Below are 25,491 nucleotides of genomic sequence, written 5' to 3'. Positions count from 1 at the left end.
CTGATCCATATATGGCATAACCCTGCCTGCTGGTATGAAGCTGGCTCTCCTGAGGGTAAGAATTCAGTGCGCTTCACAGGAAAAGTTCACCTGAGTTTGGAAATCAACAATTAAGCACAGCTCATGTTAGAGCTCTTACTATAAGGACAGATCTCACCATTAGTTGTTGGGTGGAGGCTCTGTGAACCCACTGCGAGTACACGAGCACAGCGAGACTTTGAGAAGGACCGAGCTAAGAAACAAAGAAAAGGACAGCCTGATACGTTCACACAGCGCCCCATCTGGTTTCAGCTCAGCGAGACTGAGATTTTCACAGGACAATGAGGCAAAGCGTACAGATCTTTGTAAGCAGAGTGATGGAGTTCAGCATCTTCTAGCATGTGTGACAGACCTGTACCATAAATGGCTTGGAGCTCGACTCCAGCGAACAGCGAGCAGGTGAGGGAGCTGCTCCAGGTGATGAGCCAGCTGGAGACTGTGCAGACATCGTAGATCGTAGTCTTCAGTTTGTGTGTGTGTGTGTGTGTGTGTGTGTGTGTGTGTGTGTGTGTGTGTGTGTGTGTGTTCCAGTGCCATCCCTTTGGAGAGGAGGATACTGACTATGCTGCAGTGGCTTCACCTCCCTGAAGGAGAAAGGTGAGCTGTATGTTTGATTGTGTTACATCTTCTTACCTTCCTTTTCATTTTCTTTGACATTTGGAACTGCTTGTTCCCTCTTTAATTAATCGAGACAGAGAAAGTGACACTGATGTAAAGTAGAATAGCTCCATGCAGTGGATACGTACCACAGCGTACCACAGCGGGACCCTCAGTTCATCGAATGTCCAAAACAAACCGTTTTAGCTCCTTTGAGTCCTTTAAATGAGCTTTCTTCTGATTGGCTGCCACTTGTGCATAAGAGTTCTCTGATGTATATCTGAGGGATATCTGCTCTTGCTGACATCATAAAGTGCCAAGTGTGGAAAGCTTTTCAAGCAGTCTGAAACCGGGGCTTTCAGCTCACGGGTTTCATGGTTTGTTTAGCTCCTCCCCAAACTTGAAATTTGCCTGGATACCTTTAAAGGATGACAGGATGACTTCACTCTCTTCTTGCCATTTTCTTTTCTTTTCCTTGCCAGTTTGCCTCACTTTGTTACAACCTAAATTAAGTAATAAGAGCTACAGTTACAGATTTTGACCAAAAAGCCTGTGACCTTAAAGAAGGAAACATCTACGCAAACATCGTTATTATCAGCCAACGTTAATATAATGTTCTAGCACTTTAAGCTCAAACTAAGTGTGGAAACAATCGTTTTTCATTTAAATAAAAGTTGGAGTCATTTCTCCATTCAGTGCTCATTTCTGTTGCTCTGCTTAACGAGCTGGTGAGTAATGCTGGCTGAAGGTGAGTTTGCCTGATAGCTAAAAATGAAAAAACAACAAGTTTTAACATCACCTAAATAACATAGCAGTCGGTGGCATTGGTTATATCTGTTTGTTGTCAGTATCCGGCCAATAACAGTATATTAAATAGTTGTTTTTTGGGTTATTTCTTTGCTAATTGTTACCTGTTAAACAGCTCAGGAGAAGGGTGTGCAGTAAAACCTATTTTTCTATGTGAGATATTCACCATGTTGGCAGCTGGATCACAAGAGTCCAAACCAGCCTCTGGAAACTTTATTTCTTGATGTTACTTCCACTAGAAGTCGACTTTGACTCACCTTTTGTTGCAGGCCTTATGTTTACGCCATGCACTCTGAGCAGCCGGACATATACGCACACAAAACGGGGCCCATGAGCACTGATGTAAGTACTCTGTATCTGCACAAACGTCTTGTGGCATGTTTGTGGAAAGCATGCAGTAAAGGAACATCCAAAATGTTTGTTTGGAGGATGACTCGCTCTGTGTGCTCTAGCTGAACATCTCTCTGAGGATGGTTGACAAAATTATTGGCCAGCTCATGGATGGACTCAAGCAGATGAAACTGCACCGCTGTGTCAACATCGTCCTGGTCGGGGATCACGGTACGGACACACACACACCAGCACAGGTGTGTGCGGAGGTATTACATGCTTGAGGACTGCAGGCATGTTCAGCACGCACAGCAGCATCTGTGAAGCAGAAGCTTATACAGAATAACATTGCTTCATTCCAGTTGCGTGACTACCAGTGACTAAGACACAGGGCTAACGGTGGAACACAGATTAAATACGCACAGGGAAGGTCAAGTGAACGCAGGTGATACACATTAAAACAGTTAATGTAATCACCTGAGACAGATAACCAGCCGAAGATCTGAACTCTTCAGGAATCATTCACATTAGTTCTTGTGAGGAAATGAAATAACAGTGGACACTTTTGCCTTCTGCTTGCTGTGTGTAAGCCACAGTGAACGAGCAGTACATGCTGTATTCAGATTGAAAGGAGGAGTGGGGTGAAGTTGCTCATCAACTGCAGACCAGCAGCTTAAATAGCGCAGCCTATACAAGTGGAAGAAGTGATTGTATGTTCCTCTCCTGCATTTGTAATTTTGATCACTTGAAATGAACAGTCTCTAATTTTTATGTTAGTTTACAAAACTTACAAACTCAGCAGGGGTCAAAACATTATTTCACTCACAGCTAATTAGACGTGTAGAGGACATTAAAAGCCGTCAGCTGATGGGACCTAGCAATTACATCAGCTGATCTTAACCTTTCACTCTGACCAACACACTAAAGTTTCCCACATTAAATGTTATATCACGTAGCTACAGCTGAGATATGTATGGTGACAATAATAATCAGGGCAGGTAAGTTTCCACCAGGTTTACTTACAATCTTTTGTCCAGTGATTAGAAACCGGACCCAAACTGGAATGAGCTGTTGGAGCACGAACTTGGTTTTTGGCTTCAGCTGCTCACATTCCCACATGTTCACAGGTATGGAAGAGGCCCACTGCGATCGCACCGAGTTCCTCAGTAACTATATGACCAGCGTTGATGACATCATCCTCGTCCCTGGGTCCGTAGGCAGAATACGCTCCAGACAGCCCAACAACAGGAAATGTAAGAAGTCAAGTTGGCGTCTTTGTTGTGTTTCTTTTCACTCTTATTCTCACTTTTGTTCAGCAAACATGAAAAAATAACTGTGGTTGAGAAATAAGTGTCTCATGTGATCTCACTGGGAGTGTACGCAGTCTCTCTTAGTGAATAAGTCAGTAAAGTTTATTTAGAAAGTATTCTGCACAGGCTAGGAGTCACAAAGTGCTGAACATCAAAGTAGAAAAAATAAAGATGAAAATGACGGTAACATCCAGTCGAGACACAGAAAAAAAGTAAAAGGTGGTTAAGTAAGAAGTTCCAATCAGTCCAAGTCTCAACAAAGAGCCTGTTGAAACAGGGAGGTTTAGATCTGCTTCGAAGGACAGAGTCAGCTAATCTGAGCTGTCACAGGATCCACAGTCTTAGTGCCACAGACTGCAGAGAGCCTGTGATCAAACAGTGCGAGCAGCAGTTTGTGTAGTGGGCAGCCTTGAGCCGTTCAGTGCGTCATATGTAAGTACAAGAATTTTATAATGAATCTTCAGGGAGCCGATGTAAAGGATATAAAATAGGAGTGATGCAGGTTTGCTACTAGAATGGCTGCAGCTTTTAATATTGCTCAGAAACGTGCAAGAAATGATTTATCTGGGCAGGTCAACAGGACATCACAGTAATCTAAGCACGATGACACAAATGCAAGAATTATTTTCTCCAGTTCAGCCGCGGAGACCATGTGTCGTAGTTTAGAAATGTTCCTTAAAAGAAGGAAATGGGATCGAGAGAAAGATTTTAGCCACAGAGGAATAAAAGAAGAAGCAAGATGAATGATTTCACGATACAGCAGAGCTGTAATCATGGTCTCAGCTGTGTTTACATTTAGAATGAGGTCAGTGCTAAAGCTCCGGTCACGTATCCAGGTTAAACGATGGAGTAGGGTGCACAGCCTGCCCAACTGGTGACGGTTAAAGACATATAGAGCTGAATGCCAGCTTACAATATATATCTCCTAAAGTGACAGTTGTAAATACATTGAATTAGGTTGAGAGCTAAAGGAAGAATGCAGAAAGAAAATAACAATGGGCCCAGAATTGAAGCTTTAGGTTAGAGAGGCAGTGTTACGGTGCACACTGAACGCGACAGACGCGACCAGAGCGTCAGGTTTACATGTAAAGTCAATGGAGGAGCGCGATGAAGCGCGACTGGGGGTCCCGCGAAAATTCAGAAGCAGATTTGCGTCGCGAAAACGAGCAAGTAGCACGACTGACGCGTTTGAAGTGCGAATAGAAATACGCGCGGCAGTTTGTGTGGTGCATTTTGTTCATTCACGCGTATCGCATCTACCGCGAATCTGAACTCCAGCTTCAAGTCGCACTGCGACAACCAATCAGGAGCCTGGTGACGTGATGCTCTGACCTAGTTCAAAGTGGCGGGCCCAGCCAAAGCCATTAACAATATGGAGGAAAGGCTCATCAACGCCGTAGCAAATCACCCGGAGCTGTACGACACCAGCTGCTTTCTCCACCGAGAAGTTTAATATTATTTCAAATAACGTTTTGTAATGACTAATGTCTCAGTTCTACTACACAGCAAATACTGGCACACAACTTGAAACATGTAGAATTGATTTCATATCATACTAATGAAAAAATAAACTACTATATAGGAACATAGTGGAGACCGATTATTTAAGAGAATAAAGAGAGGTTAGTTTATTTTGGAGGCAAGCTCCATTTATTAAGAAAACTTTAAAAAGGCAGGAACGCTCTTTAGAGGTTTGTGAGTGGCTCAGAGCCGTTGTGGGGACGTCACTGGGACTTCAAATGAGCATATATTAGCACAGATATCAATAAAGGACTACCGTGTTAAACACACCGCAGGCAGATGAACAGGCGCTCTGCAGGTGGGATTGAATGCCTGTAGTTGGTGTTTAGGCGACGATGCTGGGACCGACGCGGGACAGCAGCTCCTCAAACTGGGCGAGTGAAAGACAGTGGTACCGCTGAAAGCGGTCGTCATCCAGACGCAGCTCCTGGAGCTCACCAAACTGCTCACGCCTCTGGAGGACCTGATGGACCCAGGTATGGCGAGGACGTCCTTTACGCCGCTGCTCTCCACAGTAAATAGAGAAGGGAGACTCTCTCTTCAAACGATCAACAGCTGCCATCTTGCAAACATACCGTCTGGCACTACTTCCTCCCACATTTCCGCTTCACGCGCGTGAAAATTGCATATTTTGACCAACCAATTCGTGTTGGTCAATGTGCACGCGACCAGCTAGGGATGTCTATCATGTTCGGTGTGAACGCACCGTTAGGGGTTCAAGAAGGCCCCTGCACCTCCTGAAGCTCCGTTGTTCCACAAAAGGAAAAAACAACCTCTGTCCCCACTGCTGTTCTGCATAGGCCTGAACCCCCTCAGTGAGATCATTAACAAGACTGGCTACGGATACCGACTACGGAACGGAGCAGTTGTCAGCCACCTCCTGTACATGGATGACATCAAGCTGTATGCCAAGAGTGAACGAGACATCGATTCATTGATCCACACTACCAGGCTATACAGCAATGACATTGGAATGTCGTTCGGACTGGAGAAGTGTAGTCGGATGGTAACAAAGAGAGGGAAGGTAGTCAGAACTGAGGGGATTGAACTACCAGAAGGCAACATTGCAGACATAGAGGACAGTTACAAGTACCTGGGGATCCCGCAGGCAAATGGGAACCATGAAGAGGCCGCTAGAAAAGCTGCAACCACCAAGTACCTGCAGAGGGTCAGGCAAGTCCTGAGGAGTCAGCTGAATGGTAAGAACAAGATCCGGGCCATCAACACGTACGCCCTGCCCGTGATCAGGTACCCTGCTGGGGTAATAGGCTGGCCAAAGGAGGAGATAGAAGCCACTGACATAAAGACAAGAAAGCTCCTTACCATGCATGGAGGGTTTCACCCCAAGTCCAGCACCCTGAGGCTGTACACTAAGCGGAAGGAAGGGGGCCGGGGACTGGTGAGTGTCAGCACCACAGTCCAGGATGAGACAAGGAACATCCAAGAATACATTGGGAAGATGGCCCCAACTGACCGAGTGCTCAGTGAATACCTCAGGCAGCAGAAACCCAAGAAAGAGGAGGGAAACGAGGAACCATCATGGAAGGACAGGCCCCTGAACGGTATGTACCACCGGCAGATAGAGGAGGTGGCTGATATCCAGAAATCCTACCAGTGGCTGGACAAAGCTGGACTGAAAGACAGCACAGAGGCACTAATCATGGCAGCACAAGAACAAGCTCTGAGCACAAGATCCATAGAGGCTGGGGTCTATCACACCAGGCAAGACCCCAGGTGCAGGCTGTGTAAAGATGCCCCAGAGACAATCCAGCACATAACAGCAGGGTGCAAGATGCTAGCAGGCAAGGCATACAGGGAACGCCATAACCAAGTGGCCGGCATAGTGTACAGGAACATCTGTGCCGAGTATAACCTGGAAGTCCCGAGGTCAAAATGGGAGATGCCCCCAAGGGTGGTGGAGAATGACCGAGCTAAGATCCTGTGGGACTTCCAGATACAGACCGACAAAATGGTGGTGGCTAACCAACCGGACATAGTGGTGGTAGACAAACAGAAGAAGACGGCCGTAGTGATCGATGTAGCGGTTCCGAATGACAGCAATATCAGGAAGAAGGAACACGAGAAGCTGGAGAAATACCAAGGGCTCAGAGAAGAGCTCGAGAGGATGTGGAGGGTGAAGGTAACGGTGGTCCCCGTGGTAATCGGAGCACTAGGTGCGGTGACTCCCAAGCTAGGCGAGTGGCTCCAGCAGATCCAGGAACAACATCGGAGATCTCTGTCCAGAAGAGCGCAGTCCTGGGAACAGCTAAGATACTGCGCAGGACCCTCAAGCTCCCAGGCCTCTGGTAGAGGACCCGAGCTTGAAGGATTGACCGCCCGCAGGGGCGTGCTGGGTGTTTTTTTTATTTTTTTATTTTATTTTTATTAATTTGTGCATTTGTTTTTTTCTAGCAGTGTTTTAATAGTTCTGACTGCTGAGATAAAATGAGCACTTGTTGCTTTTCCCATTTACTGCTTGTTGTTGCTTACTTTTGCTTACTTTGCTTACTTGCTTTGTTTTAGTTTGTCAGGACCATCTTTCCTTATAGTGCTAGCAAACATTCACAGTGACACTTTAATTACCAGGCTTGTAAAAGGCCTTTGAATCTAATGGGCTAATTTTTCACTCGGCCTCATTGGATCTGTGAGGAGTTCTCCTTACTGATGTCGGTCGTCTCTACAGCAGACTGGTGTTGACACTATGAGCCTGCACATTGCAAACAAATGTTTGCGTTTGCAATCTCATCTTATGCATTCTTTTTACTCCTCGTTGGAAGAATGGAAGTTTTCACAAACCAAGATCAAAACGTCCAGTCTGCTGTAAAAATCATAATAAAAAGACACGTTTTTACATGTGACATAAATAACACTACTTCTTGTTGTTCGTCGCCATCAGCACAGGAAAAGGAGTGGACTCAAAAACAACTTTACGTCCAACGACTTTGTGACAGAAGGAGTCAGTTCGTTGCCATCGGGGCGCAGCAGTTTCGCCTAAGAGTGCAAAGGATGCGCTGGCTTGAGATCCACATTGGAAAGCATGATGAAAAGACTCAGTGTCTTAGAAGCACGCCCTCCTGAGAGTGCTGCCAGACGTCAGTTTGGAACAGGCAGAGGCTCATCTCCAACACCCAGAGAGGACCCACTTCTCCTCCCCTCATCTACAGCTCCGGTGCCACTGTGCCAGTTCCAAGAGTAGACGGATGGCTTTTTCTCCCAGTCACGTCTCTATCTCCTTCACTTATCATTCCTTATCTACAGCTTCACCCGTCCAACATCTGACACTCGCCTGCCAGTTAAAGGAATGAAAGAGACTTCGATGATATTTGGAGTAAATCAAAACTGAACCGGAGTGAAGCCCGAGTGAAAACAGGAGTTACCGTGTGTACAGCTGAGGTTTCCCAGTCTGCCTGAACAGAGGCACAAAATCCAGAACCAAACAAATGAAAGACTTAGGAGTCCCAGTAAATGCATACTGTCACATTTAAAGGCTAGATAACGCTGTATTTAGTCATTTCTACAGTTTATGGAGTTTTCATAGTTCATAGTTTTGTATTCTCACCAACTTTGTGAACACAGTAACTCAAGAAAGAAGTCACGTAGGATTTTCAAAACGATACCATAGGCGCGTCTACTTGGAGGCTGAGGGGTAGCGCTGGTCACCACCAGTATTTTTAAATAAAGCCTTTGTATCCAAATAATGTCTCTGCATTTGGTTTATTATGTGATTTTCCCAAAAAAGGAATTCTCTTCAATATTTACTGGCAGTGACGGTGACACCGGGCAGCAGGAGCAACAAGTTAGAGAGCAGGCTTGTATATGTGCATGAAAAGGCTCCATGTTAATGCTAATGATGTGTTTGCTCTCACATGTCGTCCCCGTACCTTCCTGTGTTTGAACAGTGGACTCTGCATAGAAATTAAAACGGCCCAACTCCAGTCAGCTACAGTTGTTACTCGTCTGTGGAGTTTAAGCATCAGAATAAGAGTTTTATTATGGAGTCATAATGTTGAATTGTGTTAATGACAGTTACAGGTGTATATAGATATAACATAAATCTTTCCCATCCTACCCTGATTCTGGCTGTCTGTATCAGTGTCAGAGCTTAAAGAGATGGGGGGTTTGTAGGCAGACACACACCTTGGATGGGTCGGAGTCTGACACAGTATGCCCTTAAAATGATTATTATTACTTTGCAATGCTTTTCACTTCTGTTCATTGTTGTTTTTCAGATGACCCCAAAGCTGTTGTGGCCAATCTAACGGTAAGTGCTGTTTTTAAGATAATATAGGACCATGTAAGCTGTGTGGAGACAGAAAAGCATGTGCAGTGTTGTAAAAGAAAAAAATGATGCAAAGAAAGAAACATGAAATAGACGTGTCAGTCAGCTCTCTGCTCGTGTTGTTTTCTTGTAGTGTAAGAAAGCAGACCAGCACTTCAAAGCGTACTTGAAGCAGCACCTGCCAAAGAGACTGCACTACGCCAACAATCAACGCATTGAGGATGTCCATCTCCTGGTGGACAGGAAGTGGCACATTGCCAGGTACAAGAGGAACACTTAAACATGAAATACTCATACAGTACACACGAGGCAAACTTGAACACTCTAAGAGGAAGATTGTTTTTCCTGACTCTTATCCTGAAAACACAACTGGATCAATTTGACATACGCAGCTTGTTTTAGGCTGATGGACATTTTTTAATGAGAATATAATGAGCAGCAAAAATCTACGTAATGTCATAAAACGCTGTGTGAGACATGGCAGGATCCAAAACTCACAAACAGCTTTACTGCTGGATTCACTAAATACTGGGACCACAGAACACACAGCAGCAGCAATGAGGGAGACACAGACGGTATGCAGAGAGGTCAGACCTGGGGAACAAGATCTAACTCACAAGACAGGGACAAGCTGCACAGGACAGGAGACGGTCAAAGCAAAGCAGCAAGTATCACGAGGAGTTTAATAAAAGAGCAGTTAATATTTTAGAATAAAACCTACAGAGCATCAGATAAAATGGTTGATAAATCTTGTTTGATCGGACATCTTTAGGCTAGATATGGGATGAGAACTGTGTCCGTCCTCCCGTGGGCAGATACCGTCTCACATGACGCCCCACCTGACAAAGGACACGTGGAACTTCAGCTCAGGGTTTAAATCCGACTTGATCAGTTCTCTCAGTTGAGTCAGGGCACACAGTAATCACATACTCACTACAGAACTGTGAGGATGAATCTCCCTCAGCCTGCGTGGAAATCATGAAGAAGGTCCTCCTCAAAACTACTTCTTTGTCAGATGTCATCCAGGTGATAGTTTGGCAGAAATCCTTCTTCACGGTTTTAATGCTTATTTCTCACAGTGGTTATAGGTTGTAGAGCAGATAAAACAAAATGTTATTACCCATAGATTGTATATAAATGGATCCACATGAGGACAAATTATTAGTGCCTCTATTAAATTTAAAGTGTGTATCAAAAAAGTCCCATTTTACAAAAGAGCAACAGATTTTTAACAAAGCATTATTAGACATATGTTTTCTTTTGAAAGCATGAATTATTTCTATTCACACACAATAACAGAATTATTTCAGGAAAAGATGGCCAGGCTGGTTATTATTAGCCACTTGGAAAAACAGAGCTGTGCAATGATGTGCTTTATAAGACTCAGCTTGTAAAATCAAGTTGAGGGTCATCTATCAATTTACACACAGTATATAAAAATCTGCAAGTGTTTGAGCCGTCACCTGTGAAAGCATCATGACACAAACCAAGGAAAAATATTTAGAGTCGGGAAAAAGAAATTGTTGATCACTAAGCAGAAGATGGAGATACAGAGTTATCACAAGTGTCAAGAACTGGAGTAAGAAGTATCATCAAGCCACACAATACAGAACGAGCCTGATAGAGGTAAGAAGCAAAGATTTCAACGAGGTGTCCGATGACCCCAGAACAACTGCCAAGACACTCGGCAATGACTTAGCCAAGTCAGGAATTGTAGTCTCATAGGAGACCGTCACTGGAATCCTGAGCAGGAATGGACTGTGAGGTTGCAGAGTAAGCAAAACTGCAGAAGAGACACCATCAAGCCAGGCTGAAGTGTGCCCTGAAGAACCTGGAAAAAGATTATGCATATTGGAAGCATGTCCTTTGGTCAGATGAGACAATACTAGAGCTCTTTGGCCACAGAAATGTTGCTTGTGTTTGGAGAATGTAGGGAGTACAACTATAGAGCACCGTCCCCACAGTGAAATATGATGGTGGGAGTATTATGCTGTGGAGATGCTTTAATGTTTTCTGGATTGGGAATCTGGTCAAGGTAAAAGGAATCATAAAGAAAGTAATCTGGGTCCTCATGTTAAAGAACTCTAGATCTCCAGAAGACCAAAGTGAATGTTAATGACTGACCTGCACAAAGCCCTCGAATCCCACTGAGAATCCCACAGTGGGGTGAACTGAACACCAACAGGACCATGCCAGAAGACCATCAAATCTGGAGGAGCTTGAGAGATTCTCCTAAGACGAATGGGCTGGAGTGACAGCAGGCCTTTATCAAGCAAGAAGGATACACAACCGACTCGGGAGGGGCTGTTAGTTTTTTGTGAAATAACTGTTTCTGTGTGCAAAGCGAGATCATCTAAGCATCCAAAATAAAACTAAAATGTTTATTTGGTCCATATTATGGTAAAAAAGGATATTTAAACATGGCATGCTTTAGTGGTGCAGGTCCAGGTAACACAGGTGGGCAGTTAAATGGTTAAATGACAACAGAGTGAAAAGAATAGTTGACCAGTGAGATGCTACAGATGCTGTTTTGTGCAGTTATGAATATTCGTGGTGATTAAGGACTTATCTTTTGTGGCTTGCGTGCAGGTTTGAAAACCACATGTCTGAAAGATTGTGAGAATATCAACCTAGGCACAAGTAGTTAAGGTGTGTAGTGGATCTGTCTGCCAGTAACTGGAGAGAGACCAAGTAAAATCAAGCAGCCTGCTTACTTTAAAGGAGTTTTCATTTAGTTTGAATTTGCTGCTCCTGCTATCCAAAAAGCTGCTCTAACGTCGCGTACAGTTGGTGTTGATGTGGCGTTTTCAGCCCACCCAGCGCCGAGGCTTTTACTGCACATCTTGGATCACTTAAAAACACATTTTATGCCAACGTGCGCTGCTATCAACGCATCATTAACACATGCGGTGCTGAAAAGCTGTACGATGTGGCGTCCCGAATCACACGCACACGGTAAAGAAAAAAAAACACGCTTGCATTTTTCAAAAGAGCAGCTGCTGAAAGTTTAATGAGGCTCTAAGATGAACTGTGACAGGCGTTTGATACAGAGCGGTGAAAAGTCTTACTGCAGCGATCCAGTGACAAAGAAAACGATGAAGTCATCCTGAGTGAAAGTGAAAACAAACCACAGCAGCTAACTCTGTGTGTGTGTGTGTGTGTGTGTGTGTGTGTGTGTGTGCGGGTGGGTGTGTGTGTGTGTGTGTGGGTGTGTGTGTGTGTGTGTGTGTGTGTGTGTGGGTGTGTGTGTGTGTGTGTGTGTGTGTGTGTGCGGGTGGGTGTGTGTGTGTGTGTGGGTGGGTGTGTGTACTTGCATTGGTCTCGTCTGTAACGCCACCTAACGTTAAGCTGTGGTACACTGCAGGACGGCCACTTTGTCTCACACACGGCTGCTAAATGAAAGAGATCTCTGAGGTTTGTGTGCAGCTCTGATAGGCAGAGCAGGCTAATCGTTGGCACTGCAGTGGAAGCAGAGGTACAGCGCTAACACACACTCTCATACACACACACACACGAGTGCAGGCACATATACGTTAGTGTCTGTGAATCTCAAACCAAAAACTGTTCACACCAAATGAAAAGATGTTTGTCTTGTTTCCCCCGTCATCTTGTCATTTACATTTTCGACGTGCCTGTGGCTTCAACCCCCCCCCAACACACACACACACACACACACACACACACACACACACACACACACACATGTGAGTGCACACACACACACACACACACACACACACACACACACACACACACACACACACACACACACACACACACCCTTGAGTATATGACTGGGAGTACTGTTTTAATGGACATATGTCTGTGAAGGTTCTCAGTAATCCAGGTCATCGTAGTCAAAGGAGCTTGCAAAGAAAAGCATCTGGACTTCTTTAAGTTGCTTGAAGACGTTTCACCTCTCATCCGAGAAGCTTCTTCAGTTCTAAGGTCAAATGGTGGAGAGTCCCAGATATAAACCTAGTGGGAGTTTCCCCCCACAGAGGGACAAAAGGACCCCTGATGATCCTCTAATCACCTGAGCCAAGGTGTGAAAACGGGTGTGGGTCCCAATCCACAGCATGTCTTTATCCTGTCTTCCTTCTCTCACCCCAACCGGTCGCAGCAGATGGCCCCGCCCCTCCCTGAGCCTGGTTCTGCCGGAGGTTTCTTCCTGTTAAAAGGGAGTTTTTCCTTCCCACTGTCGCCAAAGTGCTTGCTCATAGGGGCTCATATGATTGTTGGGTTTTTCTCTGTATCTATGAAGCGCCTTGAGGCGACTTATGTTGTGATTTGGCGCTATATAAATAAAATTGAATTGAATTGAATTGAAATCAGCCAGGGTTTCGGGTGAGCTCATTGTGAAACCTGGCCCCACCCTATCATGTGATTTCCTGAGGTCAGATGGCCCAGGATGTGAGTGAGCGTTAAGGCATCTGAGAAGGATCTCAAAACTGGAGTATAGATGGCAAACAGTTGGTGTCGTAAGCCCCGCCCCTCTGTTGGACATAAATGGCTTCTTTCACTCCTCTTTCAAACCATCTGTCCTCTCTGTCCAAAATGTGAACATTGGCATCCTCAAAGAGTGACCTTTGTCCTTTAGATGCAGATGGACTGCTGAGTCTTGTCCTGTGGAGGTGGCTCTTCTGTGTTGTGCCATGCGCTTGTGAAGTGGCTGTTTGGTCTCTCCAATGTGCTAGATTAAACTCCCCTAAAGAGAGCCCATGAGGTTGCCAGACCTCTAGTGGAATGCGCACGCAAGGAGGCTGAAGGCCAGGGCAATTGGAGAGACGCTATTTAGACACAGGCTTTCCCGTATGTGGTTTAGCCCAGGACACGAACAGCTGGTCACTTTGTCTGACACTCTGGGTTCTGTCCATATAAATGCGCAGAGCACGGACTGGACACAAGGTATGCAGCCGCTGTTGCTCCTCTAAGGAGAAAGCGGTGGGTAAAAGGCCGGCAGTTCTATAGGGGAACATGTGCCGACAACCTTTGGGATGAAGGCGGGGTTGAGCCGCATACTGACCCTCATATTATCCGAGGAGAACTGAATGCATGGCTGATGCACTGAGAGAGCGTGGATCTCTCCTACACGCTTAGCTGAAGCTAAAGCAATTAATAGAGCCGTCTTCAAGGACAGAAATGGTGGAGAAGGCTTTACCCTTATCAATCAGGGCCTGAAGAAATGACAGAATCATTGCCACAGAGCACTGAAAAGGGATGGCCTGTGATTCTAAGCACCAGCTTTCAAACACACGCCACTTGTGCTCATATAGCGTCCTAGTAGACAATGGTATGAACACTGAATAGTGTCGATAACACTATGAGGGAGCCCCACTGTGTTCAGGTTAAACCACTCACAGGCCAAGCCCATAGAGCTAGCCTCTCTGGGTGGGGGTGGAATATTTCCCCCTGTGTCTGAGACAGAAGGTCTCTGCGTAGTGGTAACGGCCAAGGTACCGCAAGGCACAGCAGCTGAAAAACCTCCGCCAGCCAGTGCTTCCCTGGCCAGTGTGGGGCTATCAGGATCATATAGTGGCCTCTCTCTCTCACTCTGGCCAGAGTTGGAGAAATGAGGGCCACTGGGGGAAAAGCATAGAGGAGGGTTCTCGGCCACTCGTGAGCTAGAGCATCCACCCCGAGTGGAGCTCTCTGATCGTGCAGCGAGTAAAACAGGGGACACTGAGCATTCTCCCTGGATGCATAAACGTCCACGGTCGCCTGACCGAATCGCAGCCAGATCTGCTTCACCACCTCTGGGATTCCCGACACGTGAGTTGCACGTGAGTTGCTCTCAGCGACAGCAGGTGGACACTGCTCCTGACTATCAGTCTGTGTGCCAGTGTGTATAACTTGGGGGACCCCAGACCCCCTGTCTGTTGATGTAGGCCACAACAGTGGAATTGTCTGACCTCACTAAAACATGATGACCTCTCAGCCAAGGGAGAAAATGTTTTAGCGACAGGTGAACCGCCAGCAGTTCCAGACAGTTTATGTGGGTGGAGCGCATGTGAGGGCCCCATTCCCCATTCACTGTTCTGCCTTCGTGGGTGTCCCCCCAGCCCGAAAGAGAGGCATCTGTGGAGACCACCTTCCTGGCTGAAACCGCCCCCATGGCAACGCCCTGAGACAAGAAACCTGGTTTCTTCCACTCGTGGAGAGCGAGTGAACAGTCTGCAGAGACTCTCATGCGACGGTGGCTGTCTCGGTGAGGGTCTAGTCCCCGCGAGCCCACCCAGCGCTGAAAGCCTCTCATGTGCAGGCGTCCCAGTGTTATCGCTAGAGTGCTAGAGATGACCGTGTGGTCGCTGTTCTCTCTGGGGACAGAAAAGCTCTCATCCGGAGGGAGTCTAGGCTGAGCCCTATGAAAGTAATGCATTGAGTTGTCCTCAATGTGCTCTTTTCCACGTTTATCTGGAAACCAAAACTCTCCAGATGGTGTATGAGAGCATTTGTGTGACAAGCTGTTTCCTGGCGGGTTGGGGCTGCTATCCCCTGGAAAGCAAATCTTAGATACTGTGGGGGATATATGGGGATGTGGAAATAAGCATTCCTCAGGTCGATTGATGTGAACCAGTCGCCCGCTCGTACAAACTGTAGCAGCGAGGCGTGCGTCAACATCCTGAACTTGTATGTCCTTAAATGCCGGTTCAGGGCACAGAGATCCAGAATGGCTCTCACCCCCCTCCCCCCTTTCTTTGGCACAAGGAAATACCTTGAATAAAATCCGCTGTGCATTTCCTCAGGAGGGCCAACTCTTATAGCTCCTTTGTCTCTCAAGGTGGAAATTTCCTCCAGGAGAAAACTGGCGGACTCGCCCAGAGCACGGGAGTAAATGATTTCTTTGAAATGTGGTGGAGCGACATTGAATTGCAGCCTTTTCCAATGTCCTCAGCACCCATGCTGACTGAGTGCAGGTAGCCCAGCTCTTTATATGGAGAGACAAGGGGCTCACTGGTGACTCCACCTAAGATAGCGTTTTGGCGCCACCTTGTGGTTGCAGGGCAAAACATACGCCATTTCGGTGTCCCGTCACCTCTGTCACAGGTGAGGGAGGTGACGGGCTCATCTGTATTATCACAGCTGTGGAAACATGATCCTCCACGTGCTGCGTTATGGCAGACATTGGTCTGTTTTGCAGCATGTTTGATTTTTTTACAACACTCGACAGCGCCCTCGGCAAACTGTCTAGATGCACGTGTCGGGGCTTTTTTAATACAGAATGCATGAGAGAAGTGCTCGTGAAACAACACTGTGAACTTTGGCTCTCTTTCCCTCTGGCGGGTCCAGTGACAGGAATGCCGGGCCGAGTTATGCACTCTGTGTGGAACATGTCCCGTTGAACTTGCTCTGGAACGGAGCTGGGAGGCGGCAGAGCGGCCCATGAAGGGGGGAAACTGGGTTCGCTCCCGCCTAGAGAAGAGGCTGTCAGGCCGGCCGCTTCTTCCTCCTCACGATCGCGGCAGCGAGGGGAGGAGGAGGGGCCGCTTGAATTCTGGCCTGGGGAGACTGCTTCCGAGTCCATGGATTCTTAGGGGTCCCAGCAGCCTGGGGGGCTGTCTGCGTCTTAGGCACTTTGGGGATCTTGAAAGCGGGGACCGGGCGAGACGCTGCCTGCGCAAATGACTGGGCCCTCCTCAGCAGGCAGAGTTTCAGAGCCTCATCATCTCTCTTTTTTTCCTCACATCTCTTCTGCATGGATGTAACAGCCGCACCGAAGAGACCTTGAGGGACGACAGGGGTGTCGCGGAGTTCCTCTTTCTCCTTAGTTGTCAGGTTGTTGAGCCCGAGCCAGCGTGCTCGCTCCTGAAGAACCACGAGGCCCATGGCTCTCTGCCCAGGCGGAGGACGTGGTCAGTTATAACGCAGAATATCTTCCCACACTGTGGTATCTGCTTTAGCTGTCATGTCCTCTTCTAGCTCAGCTTGGTAAGCCATTAACATAGAGGAGGTGTTGTGGGTTCTTACTGACAGAGCCGCTGCCTTGTAGCACTTATCTGTAAGGCTAGACTGGAAGCGGTCTGTTTTGGAGGGGAGGGATGGAGCCGATGAGGACAGAGACGTCTTCGGGTGAAGATGGCTCGTTACCAATGGCTCTACTTGTGGCATCTGGCGGAGACCGATAGACTCCATCCCCTCAAAATCCAGCAGGGAGCTCCCCGCGATGGGGTGTTTCTCGCTGTAAGGTTTTGTCACTGCTATCTCATCGAGTAGCTCAGGAAAAACAGGCAACACATGCTTCTGCGTCTTTTTCGCCTTCGGCAATTTCTTACCGTCAAAACGAGATTTTACAACCTCTGTTTGTGTGGTGGGCCACGGGATGTTGAGCCTAGCGGCTGCGCGCTTGCACATATCCTGCATGTCGAGATCCAGGGGAGACGGCGGTGTCGGTTTTTCAACCTCGCCGGTGGCCAAGGGTTTTGCAGCCCAGCTGATGCTAGCCAAGGAGGTGGAATCTTCTTCCTCGTTGTCAGACAGCAGGAGCTCCGAGTCAGCCGACTCATCTCCGTCCTCGTTAGCATCTCCTCCCCGGGTGACTTCAGCATGGGGGAAAAACTCACATTCTCCGTGTGCCTCCAGCGATGGGAAAACGGTCGCGATGGGCTGAGGGTCTGCCTCTGCCCAGTTCTGCCCTGGCGTTGTGGCCAAATCATCGGGCATCTCAATTTCTCCTTGCACCGCAGCAGCCTCACACAGCAAAGGGTCGCCACCCGACAGGTTAGCCTGGCAAGCTAGCCTGCGGCGGAGTAGTTTGCGTGGGAAAGCCGCGCAGTGGATACAGTCGTGTGCGGGTGTCAAGGCAGCCTGAGCGTGAGATAAGCCTAGGCATGCCACGCACACGGGGTGTGTATCCCCAGCAGAAATTTTCTTGCCACAAGGACAAAGTTTTGCAACTTCGTTGTTAGTCATAGCCATGGTTAGCTAGAGGGTTGCACATGTTAGCGAGACCGACACTGAGTGTGGAGAATATTGCTCAGCTAGCGTGGGGTGAAAAGTAATGCTACTTTACTACAGGTATTGCTACCTAATGTGTAAAACCACTAGCGCCGAAGGGTATTGCTACCTGTCGGTGAAGCTAGTGGTACCTTTATTAGCAAAGTGTTGCTACTTCACTTTGGGAAAATATTGCTACTTCCCAGGGTGAAAGTATTGCTACTTGACACCAACACTAGCTACAGAACAGTATTGCTACTGCTTGTATGCTAGTGGACAACTGAAATGCTGGGAACAAAGCGCCCAGTGACCAAGTTGTTCACTCGAATTTGTGGACAGTTTAGCTTAGCACCCAGTAGCACAGTTGTCTTACAGGCTTCTGTGAGAAGCGAGAAGAGGTTTTTCAATCACATCTGACGCCATGTCAGCCTATTATATATGGAGGCACTAGCCCCTCCTGACATGGGCGTCACTTAGCCAGCCTGTAAGGGCTGGCGTAATGGTATTTCAGCTTCTGAGGAGGTCACGCAGAAGGCGTTCCCCGTAGTGAGACACAAAACGAAAGCTATGAAAGAGAACTCTCCTGAGTTTCTCTGATACACAGGCTACATAGGGGATGACAATGTTGTTGCATCTGTCTTTCTTATCCTCCCTCGCTGGTGTCTGATCTTCTTTTCTGTGCATCTTTGCTGACTTTAAGAACGCCCATTTTGGATATCCGCATGTTTTGAGTGCTTCCTTTACATGTGTGTGTTCCTTCTTTTTCCTTCAGGCTTAGAGGGAACATGTTCTGCCCGGTGGTGTAGGGTCCTAATTACTCCAAGTTTGTGTTCCAGAGGGTGATGGGAATCAAAGAGGAGTTACTGGTCCGTGTACGTGGGCTTCCGGTAAACTTCGATGTTGAGGTTGCCGTTCTCTTCAATGTGCACGGCGCAGTCCAGGAAAGGCAAACAGTCGTCTTTTGTGTCTTCCCTGGTGAACTTGATGTTTTTATCCAAGGCGTTAATGTGCACAGTGATTCCACTTCTTGTGTTTTGATTTTGACTCAGGTGTCGTCTACATATCTGTACCAGTGGCTGGGTACTCTCCCTTTAAAAGAGCCAAGAGCCTTTCTTTCCATTTCTTCCATGTAAAGGTTGGCTACAATAGGTGACACGGGGGAGCCCATGGCACAGCCATGTTTTTGTTTTAATGGACACCTAATAAAAAGTGGTTTCTTTTTTTCAATTAGAGGACTTTGGCTCGTATTGATTGAAGGACTAAAGTAGGTGGATAGGGACAACACACTGAAGGGCAGCTTCAGGACTGAGGACACTGTCATGATGTTGTAGATGTATGAAGACTACAGAACCAGAAACACAGGATTCATTTGCTACATGTTAAGCTAAGTTGCTCAATAACAAATGAACTGCATCCATGAGAGGTTTTACACTGAACAGACTGAATAGCCTGGTTCCTGCAGCAGCATTTAAAAACGTTACCTCACCACCACCATGTTGTTGTTGGAGCTATAACCAGAGGGTGGACTGCTAGACTAAGACTACGGCTGCATACAAACAGAAATACGTACTAATCAGTTCTAAGTAACAGATGAAAGAAATGCTAGAATTACACTTACAAAAATGGGGACAGACACTTTCTGGATGGTCTGCACAACATGGCAACACCTGGTGTTTATCATAAAGTAACCAACAGTGCAAACTCCACTGAATACGACCATCACCGGTCTACAGCCAAAATGTGCTCACTGAAGTTGATGTATATAATTGTTGGTTTGCTCTAGTTTTCGTGATATGGTTTTAGGTCAGGTTTAAACCAAAAGTGCTTAACTAAAACCAGAAGTTACTAAAATCCATTTTGAGCCTTGAATTTTTAGATATAATCAAACATTCACACCTTTGGATGAAATTGGTCCGTGCGAATTGAAATTGTATTAGGTAGATGAGAGAGATGATGAGATAGCCTTTATTTGTCAGTTGCAGGTCTTTTGCCCACAACCGAGATGACAGACCTTGCCGACCGTACATACAATACACAAACATCACATTGGGGAGACAGGTCAGACTAGGTAGCGAGGAAAAAAACATCGAAATGTGTAACACAGAAGGATAATACAGGAATGCACAGATATCAACACACCATAGCACAATAAACACAGACAGCAGCATGGGAAAGAGTTCCAGTGTGTACATCTGATCTGGGACCGCTGCAATCTTCGACTGCGCCTCCAACTGACCCGATAGTCCAAATCAGAGGGGAGGTAAGCGTTGGAGGTGGTGTTGGATCCGGGGTAGGGAGAGTTCAGCTGAGACGGTGTCCTTCGCCCTGCCAGGCTAAGTAAACAGTCTTCCAGCCAACCCAGGTGGCCTTGCATGGAATAGGAAGGAACAGACTCAACACAGTCGTTATCAGGGTGTTTTGTTCAGCTCCGGCCTTGCGGCTGGCGCCAAAGGGGCATCCGCATAAATGATGGTATTTTTACTTTAGTGCGAACAGCTCATATGAATTTCAAAGCAGTTCTACAGTCCAACACTTGTCTCTCAATCTCCCGTTGGAGAACCGCGAGCTTCGCCATACTTGCGTTCTGTGATGTTTTCATTTCTTGTGCTCAAGGAGCCAATTTCTGAGAACTCACAGCAGTGTGCCTCCCCAAGATGTCATCCGATTTGCGCCCAGAGATGTTATTCCGGGCTAGCCCTTCCGAGATGTATCCAGTCTGCAGTCAGAGATCTTATTCTGAGTATTCACAGCAGCCGTAGCCTCTCCAAGATCTTCTCCGTGCTGCACTCAATCAGCCCATTTTGAGAAACTCACGCCTCGTCCCATCGTTCCAATCCCAGCGGGCAGCCTTGTGGGGGTTTGAACAGCCGGTTCCGCTTTCTTCATTCTCCGATAAGTCAGGGCCAAGCCAGCTCCGATCAGCCAGAACCCTGTTACCATGGTTCCGAATAGGTAGATATCTTCAGCACTCAGGCTCACCCGAGCCCAAACTTCTCGTTGAGAAAGGGGTGTCAATTGCATTTAGGGACCAGTTGATCAAATCCATAATTCCTCTTTTAGGTTTTAGAGAACAGACTGTGAGAGAGTGTTCCAGGGAAAATACAAAAAAAAAACACGAGACTAGGACATAAGCAGGGAAGATAAGGGAGAGGAGAAAAAGTGCCTCCGACTCCTCCGAGAGCCAAAGAAGAAGTAGGAAAACATAACTGCCAAATTTCAAAAGTCGTGATATTATGGTACTTGATCTTTTGACCTCTACCATGACCTTGTAGTTTACCTTCTTAGTATCAGGAAATCTGTAATGCAAATTAAAGTTACGTGTTTGTAAAGAATATTCTAATATCCCTCATATTTGCTACTTTCTTTCACAGTGTGCCATTAAAAGTTCTGTGAAATGCTTCTAAAATCTCTATTTTGTTCTGTTTGTGAAGTGAAACTGTGAAAGGTGTGAAAGTAAAAGTTGCAGTTTGAGGTTTTTCATGCAGCAGCTTCTTTGTAACTGATGCAATGTGACAACAGACAGAAACTTCCAGCAACCGCTTAGTAACTGGTCAACAAATATGTCATTTTCCATAACAACCAGAAGTTCCAGAGGGTTCACTGACTCTAGGCCTGTGTGACTGAGGCCTTCAATAATTAGATAAAGTCAGTAGTGGACACACACATAGACAGGCGAGTGAGGAGTCCTGCAGATCTACATAACATCATTTAGTGTTTCATAATCAGGCTTCTCTCTGTCTTCGTTTTTTAAACAACGATTTATTGATTTTTTGGAAACAATACAAACAGCAACAAATCAGCACAGCCCAATACAAATGATGAATTTTATTTAAAAGCTCTGGGGTACGCTGCAGTCTATGTACGATTCTGGAATGGCGTTCCTGCAGTTGGTTACAGGAAAACATTTTCTTGGCAGATCTAAAATTTTAGACCATGCTTCTGTACTAAGCTCAATTTCAATGTCGGTTTCCCATCAAACCCTGGCCTTATCGGTGGTTACAAAATTCGGAGACAATAATTTCCCTATAACAAAAAGAGGTACATTTCTTTTTTGTGATTATTTCCTCATTAAATTTAAGGAGAAAGCTTTCAACAGGATTCAAAACAGGTTGACTGGCTGGAAATTTAAGGGACTTTACAAAACGTCTTACTTGCAGAAACCCGAAGAAGTGTTTCAGCTTTATTACTAATCAGAGGCTGTAGTGCACTAGAAAAACCTCTTCTTCCAACGTGGGCAGCAATATTGTGCCAAACCTTAAGTGTAGACATCAAAATAAAATTATTTCTGACACCAAGAGGAAGGTCATCCAGATCAATAGATAAAAGACAAAGAGGCGAAAGAGGGTCACAGCACCAGGTATCTATGGGTGGTTTGCCTTGGTGTAAAAAGGAAGATAACCACCCTGAGGTTATTTGTGAAGCCCAGTAATAATATAGAAGATTAGGAACTCTCTGTCTTCTATGTTTAGACTTTTTCTAAGTTGCTACACAATGAAGAAAGGTCAAAGTGAGACAAGAAGCTTAGAATTTAAAATCAACTACCTAAACAGTGTATGTAGGTGTAAATTGTAAGAAACTGAATAACCTGGAAACAGTCGCGGCCAGCAAAACAGTCGGCTATTTTTAATCCTCATCTTTGGATTCGGCACATAAAAAAGCCACAAGAAATAACTGAACTCAGAGCTGTGGTGTGAAAGACAGCCTGTTTCAGCAAGTCTGTCTGTACAAGCGTCCACACCTCTAATTTTATATCATACTAAAGTTATTGAGTTATAAAGAAAAATCAAACATTTGTTTTAAAGGGAGAAATTAGCTATAAACAACAACACAGCCAAACACATGCACAAATGTTCGTTGTGAGTAGAGGGATGATAGAGGGATTATATGGGCACTATTAGTTTTTGGCATATTTATGTTAGCTGCTTTTCTCAGGCCTGAGCTTGTTAACCAGTAAATCATATGACAACCTATTTTGACACTTACGATACAACAGTTACACCAGCCACATGTAGTTTAGCAAATGATTATACTTCATTCGATTCCTGTTAAACGATGTTTATGTTTGCATGATTAAATTTTGCTCCAGCAGTGGGTTTGAGGGAAATAAAGAGATGTGTCTTAGTTATTTTGTGGTTGCTGTAGCTCAGGAGGAAGAGCAGGTCACCTACTGATCAGAAGGCCCTGGCTTCTCCACTCTGCATGCCAAGTATCCTTGGGCAAGATACTAACCTCAAGTTGCTTTCTGATGCATCCATCAGAGTTTGCATGTAGTTAGAAAACACTAAGTGTAGAGAAAGTGAATGTGGCATGTTGTATAGAGCACTTTGAGTACTCTGGGAGAGTAGAGAAGCGCTATAGAAGAATCAGTCCATTTATCAATGTCAGCAGAAGGTGACATTATTAGAAAAACAATAAGCATTTTTATATATCTGTCACACAGTTTGGCTTCTTTGTTGCCAACCTTAGCAACACTGATGGTAGAAACAAAGTTCGTCACTGTCCTCTTGGTTACGAATGAGAGAAGATACCTCTGTCATTACAGGAAGGTCCTTGAAGGCAGGAGGCACTGTGGCTTTGCTGGAGATCATGGATATGACAATAAGATCAACAGCATGCAGGTATCTGTTTACAAGATTCCCTTTGTATTCACAATACCAGCTCAGCTTTCTAAAACATCAGCTAGGAACAGCGTACACGCACTGTGCACACGGTTACACACTGAAACCGGTATTAACCTCCTCGGACCTGGCATCCACATATGTGGACATCACATTTTGGGTTATTTAGACCAAAATACTAAATTTTGCTCTACAAGGGCCTGATACTCACTTACGAGGACATTATACTGCCACTGTTATACCAAAATTTTAAACGAATATCCTCATATGTGGATCTCATTTTTATTAGAAACAAAAATCAGGTAAAAAAAAAAATCTGGTAATTCTTTGTTTTTACATTGATCAGGTCCCAATCAGCCCAAATATCAAAGAGAAATTAAAAATGTATGCCGTGGAAGAGTTCGGGTCTCAGGAGGTTAAAGCTCAGACTGTCTAAACATTCAATTTCAACATTTATAAATATTGTTATAAGGTAAAGACCCTCCAATAATACAGAGAAAATGACCCCCTATGAGCAAGTTGTTGCTTAAGCAACAGTGGGAAGAAAAAACGCCCCTTTAACAGGATAAAACCTCCAGCAGAACCGGGGGGGTGCAGACACGTGCCGTACTGGTCAGGGATGAGAGGAGGAAGACAGGAGAAAGACTTCCTGTGGAAGAGAGCCGCAGTGTGTAAACACAAAGTGAGTGAAGAAGAAATGCTCAATGCATCATGGGAACCCCCCAACAGCACAGGCCTAATGCAGTGTAAATAAGTGAGGATCCAACCCTAACTACAACTAACTGCTAATTAACCTAATTACCAACAACTGAGAAGGTGTCTGAATCCAAGCTGGAAGCAAACAAACAAAAAGACAGTATGTGCACATTTCATAAACATTACAGGAACTTTAATCGTCTTCTTAAATACATGAAATGTAAGAAGGAATAATAATAAGTAGAAGACAGGGAACTAATTTATAAAAAAACAATTAAATATTCTTGAGATTTCTGAGGAAAAAGCCCAGAGATTCTTCCCACAATATAAGGCAACTGTCTTTATTTATGTAATGAAATGTATGCAAATGTAGAATAGCCTTTTTTTAAACTCTTGTTAAAAACTTCAGATATATCAAACATTTTCTTGCATTTGTTGTAACAAACTAACCCGTGTGATGAACTTTTGCTTCCAGACTATTTTCGTTGGCTATGGGCCCACGTTTAAGTTCAAGACTAAAGTTCCAGCCTTTGAAAACATCGAGCTTTATAACGTAATGTGTGGTGAGGAGTCCCTTTTTTTCCATCTGCATTTCTGTGTTCAGGTGTCTGGGTGTGTTTTGATATCTGATATTTTTCCACAATAAGAATGCGTTAGCTGATGTTTACGTGTGTGTGACGTCTTTAGTCTGATTTCAGTCACATTTGTCCCATTCTTAGATCTTCTAGGTTTGAAACCGGCCCCTAATAATGGAACTCACGGCAGTCTGAACCACCTGCTAAGAACCCCCCCGTACAGACCCACCATGGCAGAGGAGGTCTCCAGACCAACAGCGTCTGGTGTTGTACCTGCAGGAACAGACAGCTTGGGGTGCAGCTGCGATGAAAAGGTCAGCCACGATGACTCAGAGGCAGACCTGAGCCCAACTTCCTGTCAGTCCCTGAAGGGAATTCTGTTCTTCTATTTTTCTAAACCTCTTCTAGTCTATTTTTTTGTCTTTTTTTTTAATTTCTCAACTCAATCATATGTTCAGCACATGCAGCAACATTCTTGGCTGTACATCCATATTGTCACACTTGGCAAAATTCCTCCCATCTTCTGCTGCTCAATTTGGTGCTTGTATGAATTGCAGTCTCAATTTCTGAGACTCACAGGAGTAGCACCCCACAGTCTGGGCTTTCTCCTCTGTCATCAGCACACCATGTTCACTGACAGAACTCATACTAACTGGATATTTTCTCCTTTTTTGGGCCAAACTCTAAAGATGGTTGTCCAGGAAAATCCCATGAGATCAGCAGTTTTTGAAGTGACCTCAGCGCCTCTTTTTAAAACTCCCTCTTCTTCACTTTTGGCCTAAAAG

General features: G+C 45.5%; 1 protein-coding gene across 2 annotated transcripts in view; it reads left to right on the top strand.

The window, feature by feature from the left end:
- Positions 1–25,491, top strand: part of enpp2 (ectonucleotide pyrophosphatase/phosphodiesterase 2) — a 70,835-nt gene that overhangs the window by 34,915 nt on the left and 10,429 nt on the right. For both annotated transcript variants that reach the window (XM_026183795.1, XM_026183796.1), the window contains exons 10-18: positions 571–636; positions 1,713–1,785; positions 1,896–2,004; positions 2,901–3,026; positions 8,834–8,865; positions 9,017–9,144; positions 23,360–23,435; positions 24,607–24,694; positions 24,851–25,020. In XM_026183795.1, the coding sequence (XP_026039580.1) occupies positions 571–636; positions 1,713–1,785; positions 1,896–2,004; positions 2,901–3,026; positions 8,834–8,865; positions 9,017–9,144; positions 23,360–23,435; positions 24,607–24,694; positions 24,851–25,020 (868 nt within the window). The remainder of the gene's footprint in view (positions 1–570; positions 637–1,712; positions 1,786–1,895; positions 2,005–2,900; positions 3,027–8,833; positions 8,866–9,016; positions 9,145–23,359; positions 23,436–24,606; positions 24,695–24,850; positions 25,021–25,491) is intronic.

Source organism: Astatotilapia calliptera, chromosome 11 (assembly GCF_900246225.1).
Source record: "Astatotilapia calliptera chromosome 11, fAstCal1.2, whole genome shotgun sequence".
NCBI lineage: Eukaryota > Metazoa > Chordata > Actinopteri > Cichliformes > Cichlidae > Astatotilapia > Astatotilapia calliptera.
Note: the sequence above shows the minus strand (reverse complement) of the source record. Positions and strands in the feature narration are given on the sequence as shown.